The 16,368-nt window shown below is 38.3% G+C and overlaps 1 protein-coding gene across 1 annotated transcript in view; it reads left to right on the top strand.

The window, feature by feature from the left end:
• Positions 1-16,078, top strand: part of crebrf (CREB3 regulatory factor) — a 43,766-nt gene extending 27,688 nt beyond the window's left edge. The window contains exons 4-9 of the mRNA XM_062970428.1: positions 253-1,324; positions 3,230-3,424; positions 4,266-4,455; positions 6,887-6,960; positions 7,867-7,989; positions 9,805-16,078. Of these exons, the coding sequence (XP_062826498.1) occupies positions 253-1,324; positions 3,230-3,424; positions 4,266-4,455; positions 6,887-6,960; positions 7,867-7,989; positions 9,805-9,920 (1,770 nt within the window). The 3' untranslated portion in view covers positions 9,921-16,078. The remainder of the gene's footprint in view (positions 1-252; positions 1,325-3,229; positions 3,425-4,265; positions 4,456-6,886; positions 6,961-7,866; positions 7,990-9,804) is intronic.
• Positions 16,079-16,368: the final 290 nt, after the last annotated feature.

Raw genomic sequence — 16,368 nt, 5'->3', positions numbered from 1 at the left:
TGCATATGGTAAATGTTTTCTCCTATACTTTGTTCATTTTTAATTCCAAAACGTAATCTACTTTCTGGATAGTCGTCATATTTTTATTACTACCTTTGTACTGTTTCTCCTGCTAGATAATTACAGGTTCTGAAGATAAGTGTGATCCATTTTACTGATAAATTAACCTTGGAAAAATGCAGCTAGGGCTGGAAGGTAGTGGGATAAATTAAGTGTGCCGCTGTGTAACTGCCTTCTTTAATGTGACTACAGGACAGAGGAATGGATTACCAGCCAAGTTCCAGGGACAACCTCTTTTCTGTGGAAGACTGCAAAGATCTTGAAAACTTGGAGTCTTTCACAGATATCTTGGACACTGAACCATCTTTCCCTGCAAACTGGGAACAGTGGGACACTTACTCTGAGGATTTGACAAAGTATACCAAGTTAACTAGCTGTGGCATTTGGGGAACAAAAGAGGTGGACTATTTGGGCCTTGATGATTTTTCAAGCCCATATCAGGATGAAGAAGTGATAAGTAAAACTCCAACCCTGGCACAGCTCAACAGTGAGGACTCACAGCCGGTCTCAGATCCACTCTGCTACCCGGAATTGCTGTTCAGCGTAAAACAAACTCAGTTGACTTCTTTGCCAATGAAGAAAATCGCAACCAGAGCAGCAGCTCCAGTTTGTTCAGCAAAGACTACACAAGCTGAGACACCTTTATCAGAATTTCCCCAAAAAGCAAGCAAACCCAACCCAAGCACACAAATCATGGTGAAGACCAATGTGTACAGTAATGAGAAGGTGAACATTCATGTTGAATGTAAAGACTATGTGAAAAAGGCAAAAGTAAAAATAAACCCAGTACACCAGATCAGGTCTTCCATGAGCCAGGCCAATTCTGATGCTGCAAAAGAAAACACTTGCTACTGTGGAGCTGTAGCAAAGAAGCAAGAGCGGAAAGTGAACGACTCCCTTCAGACTCCCACTACTCCTGTGTTGCCTTTTAAAGAGACTCAAGCTTTACTTCTCACTCCACCTCAAGAAACTCCAGAACATGTTGCAGAGGACAGCATCCTCTCTGCCAGTACATCTGTTTCAGATCCTTCACAGAAGAAAGAAGAACACAACTATTCCCTCTTTGTCAATGATGGTTTGGGTGAACAAGCTTGCAAAGCTGAGGCTGAAGAAGAGGAAGAGGAAGAGGAAGAAGAGGATGTAGATGATGAAGACCACGATGAAGGCTTTGGAAGCGAGCATGAACTGTCTGAAAATGATGAAGAGGAGGATGATTATGAAGATGATAAAGATGATGACATCAGTGATACTTTCTCAGAACCAGGTAATTAGTCTTCTTGGGAGCATGAGTGCCTTTTGGATTGGTATGTTGGCAGAGATGGTGCTCTGCATTGTTTGTAGAAGAGTTTAAAATAGCTGCAGTTATAATGGTACACTGAATACTATACTCATAGAATATCTGATTTTCAGCTAAATATGATTGTTTTTATCCCAATCTAAAGTGACTGGAAGAAGTAGAGCCTGGAACTCGCTGTCTGCTCTTCTATATTTAGTATCTTACCTAGGGTGAACTAGGATGCTCTCACTTGGTACAATGTGCAGTAATTAGTTCTTCTGGAAAGACGGTTCTTGCGCATTGTGAAGTTTGGTCTATCCTAGTAATAGAACATGTCACAGAATATATAATTAACATTGTCCTGAATAGAGGGATGAATAGTTCATGATAAAACTTCTCCAGGTAACTGGCAGGAGATTGCATTTTGCTAAAGGGCAATGCAACATAATTCTTCAAGAAAATGTTGCCTCTTGTTATGTCTAAATGCCATTGCCTTTTCTTGGAGGTTGAGGCCAACTGATTTGTTAACATTTAAAATAGTTGATCCGTTTCTTTGCACCAGAACTGTGATGCCATCGTTCATGAGTCCTCTGACAAAAAATTATGTATCTCATTTAATTTTATTTTGTATGATTGGTGCTGATCACAAATGCATTCTATACAAAAGTTATTTTCTATGAAGCATTTCAGTATGAAACTAGTAAATGAGAGTTTTAGGATGCTTCAGAAATAGTAAGTTGGGAGTTTAGTTTTTCAAGCCTGAATACCACAGTAATTTCTATAGTATGGAAATCAAAGGAAAAATCATTAAACGATCTACACCAGGCATGGGCAAACTTTTTTACCTGGGGGCTGCATTGTGGGCCTGACTGAGATGGCCGGGTCAGGAGGGGAGCAGGGCCGGCCGGAGATATTTTTGAATGTGAAGCGGGGGTGCTGAAAAGCGCCCCCGCCCAGCGTGCCCTGGCCCCGCCTCCCACGCTGCGTGGGAGGCGGGGCCAGGGCGAATAGTGAGGGAGGCGGGGCCAGAGTTGGCCCCGCCCCCCGCCCAGCGTGGGAGGCGGGGCCAGGGCACGCTGGGCGGGGCCAGAGCTGGCCCCGCCTCCCACGCTACTCCCGCTCGCCCGTCTGGCCTTTTCTAGCTGGCCAGACTGCAGCGGAGGTCCCTCCAGGCCGCGATTGCAGCTCTGGCCCCCCCGCCCAGCGTGCCCTGGCCCCGCCTCCCACGCTGGGCGGCTGGGCGGGGGGCGGGGCGGGACCAAGACTTGCTGAGTCTGAGAGCGCTCCAGAGGGCTCTCAGCTTCTGCGCGCCATCCTCCCTTGCCCTTTCTACATAAGGATGCGGTGGGCCAACATGTCCTTATGCTGAGGACAAGAAAAAATTAGGAGGGCCTGAGGTAAGTTCCCAGGGGGCCACATCCAGCCCCCAGGCCTTAGTTTGCCCATGCCTGATCTACACTGTGATTCTACTACATACTTTTGTTCATGCCTGTATGTGAACTGCATGTCTTGCCCTAAATACAGACATTTGCTTCTTCTAAAACAGAAGAAGTAGCAATCTCACTAAAGTGAGTACTAGTTGAAACAAGCAGAAAAGGCAGGGAAGTGAAGTTGGCTCCAGACTCCACTGAAGAAGTGGGCTGAGAGTGGTTCTTGAAAAGGCCTCCCCTGACTTTGCATCTGGAAGCAGGTTGCCAAATAAAAGCTCTGACATTTCTCCAGCAGCAGTGAGCTTGAAGAAGGGTTGGCAATTTCTTCCACTGTTCAAAGTCCCATTCTCCCTTTATTCTTGTCTCTATTTTGTATCCCTTCTGCTAAGTGTAGCCTTTTCCCTCCAGGCCTGGTATTCTTGCTTTGAAAAAATACAGCTAAAATTATATTATTTTTTTTTAGGTTATGAAAATGATTCTGTAGAGGACTTGAAAGAAATGACTGCAATATCTTGTCGAAAAAGAGGCAAGCGGAGATACTTCTGGGAATACAGTGAGCAGCTGACGCCATCACAACAAGAGAAAATGCTGAGGCCGTCAGAATGGAATCGAGATACATTGCCAAGTAATATGTATCAGAAGAATGGGCTACATCATGGTAAGGAACAATTTGCTGGTAGAATCTGTGTACTCTTTCTAAAGCTTGTATGAACTGTTTTGATTTGTTTGAACTGCTTGTGGAACATCTTCCTTGGTCTTCCTCTGTCTCAAGTTGGTGTATATCATACAGTCAAGAGGAAAATAATGTGGGCTGTCTTTAAAGGGAAATGGAGCCATTAAGAAATCTATTCTCTGCAGCTATCCTTAGTATTTGAAAACATTTTTTTTTACATTGTACCTGTTTTACATCTTGGCCATTTATTAATGGTGTGGGGTTACTGGTTGTCAGAAAAATCCACAATGGTTCATACTATTTGTGGCAAATGATCAATATATTTCTTGTTTCTGTGCTGCAGGCATGGGCAAATGTCAGCTCTCTAGGTCTTTTGGACTTCAATTCCCACAATTCCTAACAACCAGTAGGCCGAGGTTTGCCCATGCCTGCTCTACTGTATGCTGACAGTTGCTAATAGTCTGTATTTCTGATTTTGATGGAGATACAGGCCAATCATTTTATGTTTCTTTTTATATATTTCTGTTATTTTAGTGGTCATTTTTAGTTGTAAATAGCTGTCTTTTCAGAGAATAAGAGCAACATCACATAATGTATGTGGGTGTATCAATAATTTTGTCTGACTTTCCCTCTTGTGCCCAAAACATTCTGTTTTTATTTTCTGTTTTGCACCTGGTGCTTCTGCAATCTGTAGACAACCCTCTTAGACAAATCAGGTTCTGTATTGTACTGGGAAAGTAGCACATGTAGACCAAAAAGTATTTATATAGTTTGAATATATCCTTGTGACCTATTACATAACCTGCATGTGTTTGTATTTTAAAAGGCAAGTATGCTGTAAAGAAGTCACGGAGGACTGATGTGGAAGATCTGACACCTAATCCTAAAAAACTACTACAGATTGGGAATGAACTGAGGAAGTTAAATAAAGTCATCAGTGACTTGACCCCAGTCAGCGAACTTCCATTAACAGCTAGACCACGGTCAAGGAAAGAAAAAAACAAGTTAGCTTCCAGGTAACAAGGCAGTAAAAATAAATAATGAAATGGCTCCCCATGTAAGCTGCCCCGAGTCCCCTCGGGGATATGGGGTGGGGTATAAAAATAAAATAATAATAATAATAATAATACTAAGATTATACCCTCTCCAAGGGAAAGCCTTGACTTGCCTTTTCAGGCTGATGTAGCAGGAAGAAATCAATGCATCTAATTTATCCATCATACTAGTCTGATCTTTGCTCCTGAGATGGACCTAAATAGAATTGTATATATGGTTGTCAGTTTTTTTCTCTCCTGACACCTTGTCAAATTTCATACTCAGTCAATTTTCTCAGTTTATGCTGATGTGGTTTGTGCAGTCTGTCCGAAATATTTTAGTAATGTAACAATGCATTTCTATAGTTTGAGTAAAACTCAGTGATAGCATGTTTGCCATAAATACTAGGCTTGATCGATCCACGAAAAATTTGATTCTAAACTCGTTGCAAAAGTAGAGGGGGGCAGCGTTTCGTTTTTGAAGGTATTTCCGAATTTTGCCCCCAAAAAATTTCGAAATTAACGAAAATTCGTTATTTTCTAAATTAATTCGTTAATGGCGGACGCGCATGCGCAATTCCCAAAAACAGCACAGAGGGAGAGGACTTTACAGGACTCTCCCACCCTCATTTTTTGAGTGATCTTCCAACTTGGTACAGTGGTAGAACACATTTAACACTGATAGCTCACCAAAATTTGGAACGTTTCCCTTATCCTCTGATTTTTGGCGAATTTTCCTAGCTTTTATAATAAACCATTTTTTAATAATTGCAGAAATCTGTTCCTGGTTTGAAAGTCTTATTTCCTGTTAAATTGGGTTGTCTTTACTGTGAAAGTCATTGTTCTACTTCAGAAACTTTGTTTTTGTGGCTGAAACTTTGTTAAATTGGTGTGTGTGTGATATATACTGTGTATATAGTCCCTGCATAATGTGTGTGTGTGTGTGTATATATAGGTAAAGGTAAAGGTATCCCTTGACGTTAAGTTCAGTCATGTCTGACTCTGGGGGTTGGTGCTCATCTCCATTTCTAAGCCCAAGAGCCAGTGTTGTCCATAGACACCTCCAAGGTCATGTGGCCGGCATGACTACATGGAGTGCCATTACCTTCCCGCCAGAGCGGTACCTATTGATCTACTCACATTGGCATGTTTTCAAGCTGCTAGGTTAGCAGAAGCTGGAGCTAACAGCGGGCACTCACTCTGCTCCTGGGATTTGAACCTGGGACCTTTCGGTCTGCAAGTTCAGCAGCTCAGTGCTTTAACACACTTCGCCATCGGGGCTCATGTATATATAATATACATACACATACACACAATGTGGAGAATATGTGGAAAGGTAGATAGATAAGTTGGGAGCCACAGCGAAGGCACCTTCCTGGGAGCAAGGTCTAATAATAATAATAATAATAATAATAATAATAATAATAAAAAATCCCTTACAATATCCAAGATGGGTACCATTATTGGCAGAGAAAGCCAAGCTGTAGGAGTTGAAATCCAATCATTTATCCTCCCTATAGAATCAATTTTATATGCATTTTTAGCTACAGAAAAGCTAAAATCAGGACAGTAAAAGAACAACACCCAGAAAATGGGAATTCCAGACAGGAAACAATCAGGGCCAGCTAATACCTCCCAACAAAGGATTCCCCCAGGTAGGAAGCAGCCAGGCTTTGAAGCTGCAAGGCTATTCAATGCTAATCAAGGTGACCAATTGCAACATTCACACTTGCCTCCCACAGACAAGAGTTCTTTCTCCCACCCTGGACCTTCCACAGATATATAAACCCCACTTGCCTAGCTTCGCACAGATGTCAAAACCTCACCGCCGGGCCCCTCTCTGTCTCTCTCGGTCTCTCCATTCCCAGCTCCATCCGCCGCCTTCCCGCCTCACAGAGAGACACCAGGCCTGAGCTGAGGCGAGGCGGCGGCGGCCATTTCCCCCCTCCGTCTTCCTCCTCCTCCTCGGCCTCCTTCCCCCTCGCCCCCTCCCATTGGCTGAGCCCGTGACGCCCCTTTTGCTGAGGGGCAAAAGGAAAGGGCCTGAATGGTTTGGGTGATTTGCAAAAGCTTTTTTTTCCTAACGAAGAAAACGACGACATAACGAAAAACGGCCTCTCGCGATTCGAAACCGCGATATCCAGACGTGTGGCAACCAATGCTTCAAAATTGCTTCAAAACAAACGAAAATAACGAATTAATAACGGTTAACGGGGAAAACGAATTATTTGAGCAAGCCTAATAAATACTTGTGGATGTGTGCTAATTTTGTCATAAAAAACAAATATTACAAGCAAAATATGGGTTATTTTACAGTGCCTTGGCTGCTATATAATTGCAGTCATGACTTCTAGGTTCTGTAACAACTAGATGGATATCTTCACTTGCCTTTTTCTGTTTAACAACCTCATAGGGCTTGCCGGCTAAAGAAGAAAGCACAATATGAAGCTAACAAAGTAAAACTATGGGGTCTCAATACTGAATATGGTAAGTTTTTGAACAAGGAAAACCCCTCATTTCCAATCCTGTTTCCTGAACCATATGAGGTTTCTTGTCAGTTAAATAATATTCTGAAGCCTGGTTGTTTTCTGTAAACATGCTGTTTTGTCACAGTGAGCCATCAAGATTTACTGTTGATTTAGGTCACCTTCTTAAATGCTTAATTGACAGGTTAATCTGTCTACAGAAGATAGCATGGGTTTAATTGTGATCAAAGACTTTTGCTATCACTCCTACAAAAAGGCAATATGGACAATGTGTGAGAGGGTCTTCTAAGTCAAGGTTTTAAACTTTTCCCACCTGTAGCCCCTTTCCGCCTGATAATCTTTTACATGACCTCATGTATATGCATATATATAATAGGTATAGAAACCAAACATTTACTGATAGTAAATCAGCATTTCCAAGACTGCTAAATAGGCTGGTGTTTCTTTTTGTGGAATACAGCTGAAACAATTTCTGCAGAGCCCACTATAATGTTGTTGGTCATAGGTGTGTGTAAATGTTTTGGTGGCATTCAGAAACCTTTTGCTGTTGCCAAATTTTTCATGGCCCCAGCATTGTACTAAGGGGAGCACATTTGGGCCCAGGTCCCACAGTTTAAGAAGCAGTGGTCTAAGTTATGGGCGCCTCTTTTGTGGAACCTTCTTCACAAGGAATCTCACCTGGTTCCTGTATAAACGTCTTCTAGATGCCAAGCAAAAACTCTTTTGGATTTGTAGGACATGTCATATGTTTCCTGTTCTGGTTATTTTAGCTCTTCTTTTGCATTTTTGCTATGTTATTTGCTACTGTGAGTTGCTCTGGACATTTTGAATTGAAACGCAGTAAGTTCTCTTTCCCAAAGGTGTTGCATTGTGGTAGGTTTACACAGTTGCTTTATCTCTTCTGTAGATAACTTATTGTTTGTGATAAACTCTATCAAGCAAGAAATTGTGAATAGAGTTCAGAGTCCTAAAGATGACAGAGTATCCAATATGGGTCAGAAGCTTGATGTCCTTATTAAAGACACTCTTGGTAAGTAATTAAATGTACTATTCATGAGCAGCAAATGAGAAGACTCCTTTCATTTTTGCATTTTCAAATAATGCTAGTTCATATCACATGACTTTAAACAAACCTTTCTGTTCTTCATATACACAGGAATTAGAGCAGAAGGATCTAATTCAAACCCCCATTTCTGACTGACACCTGTCCAGTCTCAACTTAATAACTTTAAAGGAAATATCAAAGAGCCTCAGGAGAAAGCTTGCTCCTATAGTTTATTTTTTCTGTTACTGTGTCTACATTTTTCTGTGGTGTTGCTGAACTCTTATTCATTTTATTGCACATCCTATTGGAAATAACCACCCAGTCTCTGGGTACATATCCTTTTTGCAAATGTGAATCTCCATGAATATGTGGAGACTATTCATGCAAAGGCACACAGGTAACTCAGCTGTTAAACTGAAGGACCATGTATTTAAACTGCCACTGATAAAGACATGCCACTACATAAATATATATTTGGTTAGCAGAGGATAGTTGTTTCTTTGAAGTTGCATTTATGCAAAAGATATACACCTTTGTAACCTCTTAATTAAAAATATGCAGTCAGTGATAAAAAAATAATCTTCTTTGAAAAATAACATATCTTGTTTACTCACAACTATCTTGTATTAATTCATCATACAGGCACATTTCTTATTAAAGTTCGGTTATAGATAGGATGTCGTTTCTCTGTGTTGAGTACACAGGATATCATTCTTAATCAATAGTCCATAGTCTTTAAGTATATTTGTACTCACTGAAGCCCATAAGCATACTTTTATATTGAAGTCCAAACAGCAAGTACATGCATCCACCTCCACTGAGGTCTGATGCAAAAATGAATACAAAATGGAATCTTGAATCTGAACATGCTCAGTACAGTCACATGTCTATAACCCCTCCCACACCAAAGAGGCAAGTCAAACTGGAAAATCAACATACACATAGAATACAGGTTAGCAAATATATACATTAACAAATAAATAGAGGCTTGGGAGGTTGCTATTTTCAACAATTTTGTCTTTCTCTTACCTTCAGCACCTAAAATAATTATTTGCTACTTCATTAATTTAGAAATTTCACATTTCCCTCTATGTGATCCTCTTTTCTCCAAAGCATACTTCATGCTTTCTACATTATTTTATGTCTCCCCTGATTATTTCCCAGTTGGTCAACACCCTGTTTATTTGTCCTTTAGCTATCCTAATATTGTGCACAGTGCCCCAAATGATTTTTTGTTTTTTAAAATCTCTTACCTTTTAAAACACATCTTAATATCAAAGCTACAAAAGGGCTTTTCCAAATGTCTTCTGCTTGTAATTCTAGCTCCTTCCATCTTTTCTTTCTGTTCAACAAGAAAAGATAAGCAGCCCCCGATGGCCAATGGGTTAAACCCCTTGAGCCGGCAGGACTGCTGACTTGAAGGTTAGGTTGCTGATCTGATGGTTGCTGGTTCGAATCCAGGGAGAGCACAGATTAGCTTCCTCTGTCAGCTCCAGCTCCCTATGCGGGGACATGAGAGAAGCCTCCCACAGGGATGGTAAAACATCAAACATTCGGATGTCCCCCTGTGCAATGTCTTTGCAGACGGCCAGTTCTCTCACACCAGAAGTGACTTGAAGTTTCTCAAGTCACTCCTGACACAAAAGAAAAAGAAAGAAAAGATGAAATAGTTGCATAAAGTCTTTTGATTGGTGTCTCTTGGTAGTCCTTTATCTAGAAAGCACTCGAGACCCTGTATGCCAAATGGAGCCATATGTTCTAAGTATGGTTCTGAGGATAATTCTTTGTTCAATCTTCCAGGTCCACCAGTGTCTGGAAAAACGTCAGAATTTGTGAATCAGGTCTTAGAAAAAACCGCAGAAGGAGATCCTACAGGAGGTCTTGTAGGACTACGAATACCAACATCAAAAGTTTAGTAGACATCACTTTATCCATTCACTTTGGACAGCACTCTGCCTGTGTTATGTACTACATTGTAAAATTAATTCAGGTCTGCATGCAAATTTAGCATTCTGTAAACATTTTTAAGTTCCATCATTTTCCTTCTTTTAATAACAATGTAGTAAAATAGATGAAGGCATGATGTAAAATGCTTAATGCGTTTTGGAGCATAAACCTTGTAGTTTTAAGCCTGCTTCTGGCATAAATGTGTGATGGCTACATATTCATTTCAAACTTAAGTTTATCTAGGACCAGACTGTATAACTTACGTACAAGCAAAACATATTTTTGCAAACAAAAATCTCACAAAATGCCAAACATTAAGGCAGGTTTATGCTCCAAATAAATTAAAAGTGTAAACTCATGTTGTTTTTCCAAGAATTATTGCTCTTTTGTTCTAAATTAAAACAGTAAGTTTACTTTGCAACCATAATTTGTACATAGCACACCTGGCATAAAGCTAGTGTGCCATATTAAAAAAAAACATAATTTTCTGAGCTTGATACGGTATTTAAATGTCTGTGCAAGTAAGAAAAAAATGTATACTCTTTGTGCCTTGTAATGGGGGGGAGGGGGGGACAAGTATAACCGTAAAATGGGAAATATTTTGTATGATGAGAAACCCTTATTGGGATAGAAGATGTACAGATGGTCTCAAGGATTTTAATGTATTTGTTCCAGCTGTTACAAATGTTTGAATGTATATAGGAATATGTTGAAAATGTAGATATGCCACAGAGTCTATGTATTGTATAAAAAGATGGCTCTAGAAAACTCATTTTCGGTACTTGGCCGGAAGAAAACAAATACTTGCACATTAATGCGATTGTTTATTTTTGTACCAAAGACAAATGCAACTGATATGGCAAACTGCCAGTTTAAGTAAAGTTTTGCACAGCTTACATGATACTGTACTGAATGTATAAAAAGAAAAAAAAACTTAAAGGTCAGGGTTAGGGATCTTACTGAACTGTGAATTTTTCTTTCTCTTTGGGTCCAATTATCTACAGAAGGAGCATTCATACATAAATATTATTTTGCTGTTCCTCTAGTTGGCTTCATAGTAGATAAGATGGGCATCTAGAAGTCTGTAAATCTTTGTTTTCTGCACTTACAGTAGAAATTTTAATATATTTGGATTTTAGTAAGCTACTGGTAAAACAGAGTTTAACTTTGGGAATTAAAATTTAGCTTGTACTATACTTCCACCAAACAACCAAAATAAAATATTTTTATTATAATGTGTATATATGTAAAGAACGAAAAGCTGCAAATACCTAATTCCTTAGTTGCCACTTTCCCAGTTGTTGTATTATTGTGCATGTGATGTTTCCAAGGATCAACACAGGCTTAAAAAGAATTTATAGATTTTATATTTTTGTACAGATATTTCAACTAGCTTCTTCAAACTTCTATGTGACTTATTGTTAACTTGTAGTTTCTATGATTGGGTGAATACAAATGTGTGTGAAGTTTGACTCATGAGAGTCTGCTTTTAGTCAGTGTTAAAGTACCAATGAAAAGCTTTATCTCTCAATGAGAAAGTTGTTTATGTCAAGACAGGATCATTATCTGGTTTCATGAATGCCTTTCTTCCCCTTTTGCTTGACACATAGATGACTCTATGACACTGTTTACTAAGCATACCAAATAATTTAGATGTAGCTTGTGAAGGTTTTCCCTCAATTCTTTAAAGACATGTAGTGTGATTCCTTACACCTAAATGGAAATGTGGAATCTGTGCCATTGCTGTGGAGCATTAGCAATGTTTCAGGGAAGGCCAATATACCACTACAGAGTTCTATCACCCACACCTTTCCCCCCTCTCTTTCATACTGCTGCTTACTTTTATCTTTTTAAACAAAATATCACAGATGTTTGCAAAATGTCAGCCGAAGCTTGCCTGTCAGTGTGGCATAAAGATCTTTGAGGAATGTAATAATGTGTCTGCAAGCCTGAAATAATGTTGGCGTATCAAGAGCTGTAATCTGGCTTCAAGTTGTAGAATTATGCCTTCTGACTATTTCACATACACCTCCTAAGTTTGGCATAGTGTTGCATTTCACTGTAAAAGGTATCTAAATACTGTTCATAGCTGTGATCCTGACACTAGGTCAGAACAGCATGGAAAGGATGCTCCCTAAAACTTGATACCGCTATTTGGCGATCTGAACATGTGTGTCAAGCTAAACTGACAGTCAAATATTATGTCCCTTTTATGGTAGTTCAAGCTCCTCCAAGCTAAAATTGCTTTTGCAGCTTTTTTGTGTCTGTGCATGTCTGAAAACCAGAATATGATTTTGATCTAGCATTGATAAACAGACCTTGAATCTTTAGTGGATTCCATACCTTTGCATTTCAGTGTTTTCTATGTATTAAGTTATAGTCAAAAAGCTTTTAAATAGTTGAGCTTTTTAATGGTGACACTTTATTTTGTATCTATTTATATATGTGTGTATATCTTAGAAAAGCACTTTGTTTAAAAAAGAAAAAAATATATTGCATTTTATATGATTCCTGCCATTTGCTGCTAACTCTGGGCTGGTCAGAATGCTGCAGTGATACTTGATCTAAATAAAACCTGGCAGTAAAATGTAGAGTAAAAATAAGACCTTTGCTGGTTTAACCTTATTGTAAAGATGACATAGGCAAGCTGTGCAGCTTTACATTTTAACCAGGGGACTCTGTGGCATTTAAAACAGTCTAGAAATGGTTGTACTTTTAATGCCAGTAACAATCTGCTTCCTCTAGTGTCATTGAATATACGTTTAGTGTATAATTATCACAAAGATATTTTTTTTTAAAAAAAACCCAAATGTTCATGTTTTGTTTGGAAAATTGTGGCATGCATTTTTGGATGATTATCTTTAGAGGAATTCTCTAAAGGTTTTCAGTGTTCATACATGGTATGTGGATCTTATTGAAGTCTTTGGTCACTTTTTGAGTGTAGGCATTGTGAATATCCTAATGTCATCCAAAAGCATTATACACTTTATTTTTTAAAAAAAGTACTAAACTCTTTCATACACTGGATTCTTTAGAGTTTGTTTCCATATTATAGCATGCTCTTGCTAAAAAAAAGTTGATCTGAAACTGAGTGCCACACTTCTATTTTTGAACAGATATGATGAACTATTTACTCTGTACCATGTATAGTTCTTGTCCTTTGCCCATTTTCTCCATTGACAGATTATGATGTGGCTTTATATTGTGCCTTACTTGTATATTAGAACCAAGTTTATTTTTCATTCCCCAGGACTCCTTAAGCCCTTGAACCCTTTTGGAAGCAAAGTACAATAAAGCATCATGAAGGAACTTCAAATAGATCTGATTTAAAGTTGTATTGATAGTTTGTACTGGCATAGGGTGACCAATTTTTCAGTGGTCTTGGAAAACAGGATTTTTTATAGTAATTCCACTACATTTTACAAAAGCTTTTCTGCCTTTTCTTGAATTTATCAAGCACATCTTAATATTTAACTTTCTGGGGCTCATTAGTACTAGTCTTCTGGCTAGTTCAGGACTGGCTCTTTCCACGCTTGTCCAGCATCAATGCAAACAGTGACACTCTTGTAGGAATTAGGTATAACAAGTTCATTGGTTTGGTCAGTAATTTGTTTTTAACTTAAACTGAAGTGTAGTGGGAAAGAGCAAAAACTATTTCTATAACTGATTAACGGTCTCTTGAATAATCTTAAAGCAACAGACATTTCTCAAATACCGTACTGTCAGTGTGGGTTTCACTTAAGTCTGTACCATTTTTCTGATGTTTGCCTTTATTAATAAATCTGCTTGTTTATTCACAAATGTCAATAACTGATATATTGTTTCTCTTATGTAAGTCTTTTAAATATAGCTAGTTTTAAAATGGTAATAGCTTCCTATCTGTTTTTGATGGGTTTTCTTACAAGTTGCCTTCAGCAGAATAGCATAGCCAGTCTGTTCCTTGACTTATTTTAGCAGTCTTCCTGGAATTCTAGGTTGAGGCACAGTCAAAGTACATAATAACAGAAGTTCAGGCCGTCAGACCTGAATTTTACTCATGTCTAATCAAAAAAATTTTTTTTAAAAAAAATAAGCTTCTAGTTATGGAATCATCTAATTTAATCTGCTACCAGTGGAAGCCTACATTTTGGTGTAGCTGAATCTTTCACATATATGTGCAGGGTGTGTTTGTTTGTTTGCTTCTATTTTGTTTTACCTGAGGGATTGTGCAAAACACATTTCAATCAAGAACTAATCTAAAAGCTGATTCCTTTAAAAATTCATTTCAGGGCATTACCACATTGAGAGAACAATACTTAGGGATATTTCCAGTGTAAATTGAATGATTTGTCTACATTGCAGAAATGGCACTTTAGCATACACTTCCTTCACAGAATTCTAAACTTCATTGGATCTCATCAATAATAGTGTTCTCATTATCTCCATTTCCCCCAATTGGGTTTAGTGTAGTAAATGGGTGCTCATACAGCCTTTAGGTTTTCAAAAACTTTCACAAGGGCATTCTGATTTCTCCTCCAATCCTAAACACACTTTTTAAAAAGCAAGCCAATTTTATCTAGTTGGGTCTTACTTCCATGTTAAATATATCCATGATTGTAGCCTCAGTACCTTTAGAAAAGCAGTAAGTTAAAGCTCGACCTCAGTAATCATTGTCTTCAAGAGCTAACCAGATACTTCTGGTAATAAGTCGGTAATGGATATTCCCTGTTTATTGCAGTGTTTTAATATCCTTCTGAACACAGAGGCTTTTGCTAACTGCTCCAGTTAATAGCCATTGCTGTCAGCACTTATATACATCTCCTAGATTCAATGGACCTATTCTAATTAGAAGTAGCCATTGGATTTAGACTTTTAGGCATGCATTTTAAACATATTTCTTTTAAGCACAGCATATGTGCAATAACTTAAATAAATCAGGTTTGACTATATATTATTTAAAGAGTTAAATTCATAGACAAAGCTATGTTAGTTTGAAATATCTGTATGCAAAGGGATTTTGCAGCACTTTACAGGCTGAGAATGATGTTGGTGGCGTGAACGTGTACAGAAAAGCTTGCATCAGAGGAAGTAGCTTAGTATGTGGAAACTTACGTTAACAATTTCATTCTCTCAATTATTCTGTAGGGTGCTTCAAAATTATTTTGCATAATAAAGAAGTCTTGCTTTAACAAGTTAGTATCAATGGTTCTACAGTAAGCATGCAAGTCTGGATCCCACTCACATAAGCATGAGTGTTAGCCACTCAAATAAAAATTAAGTAAAGTAGGTCCTTTTATCCACAGAGGATATGTTTCAAGACCCCATGGATAACTGGATAACCCTATATGTTGACTATACATGGGCTGGTAGCGTACCATGGAATCATGCGTGAGTATCCAAGAGGCCCACAAACATTTCAGGGAATGAGAGTAATATTTCTGGAGTGTGGATAAGTGAAACCGTGACTATTAAATCCATGGATAAGAGGGTTGTAAGGTAATCAAGCTAGTTTGAACTTAAAATGAAAGCAGCTTAATTCCCTCTGTGAAATGAAGAATAAGTAATGTCTAGTCATTGTTACTGGAATCTATTCCACACATTTGAATTTTCAACATCTTGCCCTGCCTTAAATAGACTGAAAATGCATTTTGATATATTTGTGTTTTCAAAGTGAACTATGGCTACAATCCTAAGTATACTTATCTGGAAGTGGTACCCACTAAATGTGATATGCTTTAAAATGAGGGGTTTAGGATTGGGATGTAAGGCTGATAGCACTTACAAAACACAGCAACATTTTAAAAGGCAAAGAAAAACAATATTAACAGCTATGGTGAAGCTTATATGCTTGGGATCATGTTTGTAATGCTGTTAACATTCTGTAGTCCATTTCCAACTGGAGCTCAGAGAAATGTACTGAAGATCTTGTCTTGTTTAGAAAAAAATCTTGTTTAAAAGCATGATCTGTTTGCAACTTTTATAATGTTGAATGTTGTGTAAATTTCCCTTTTTTAAAAAAGGCACAATTCAAATAATTGTTTACTCTGTCACCGTTGAGCCCAAGCACTTCTATTCAGATACAAACTCATCAATGTATGCAACATCCTTTGTAATTGAAAATAAATTGTGAAGAGAAGTTCTGACATTATGGTGACTTACGTGTGTTTTCTGTCTGAAATACTTAGATTATAAGTTGTAAAGTAAATGCATTTGTTACCAAAAAAAATAGAAGCAACAGAAGTGTTAACCCTGATTATTAAAATGCATCATTCTTTCATTAAGAAGTATAGGCCATATTCTTCAACTGGGACTTCTAATCATTAGCTAACAAGAAATGCTTGATATAAAAGTGCTTTGTTTCCTTGAATCTAAATATGATACAAATAAGAATGTGAAAACTAACAAACAGTCTGGTTTATAACACATAGCTATGCAAAA

The sequence above is a fragment of the Anolis carolinensis genome, chromosome 2 (genome assembly GCF_035594765.1).
Source record: "Anolis carolinensis isolate JA03-04 chromosome 2, rAnoCar3.1.pri, whole genome shotgun sequence".
Taxonomy (NCBI): domain Eukaryota; kingdom Metazoa; phylum Chordata; class Lepidosauria; order Squamata; family Dactyloidae; genus Anolis; species Anolis carolinensis.
The sequence above is the reverse complement of the archived record's forward strand: the minus strand, read 5'-3'. Positions and strand labels throughout refer to the sequence as shown.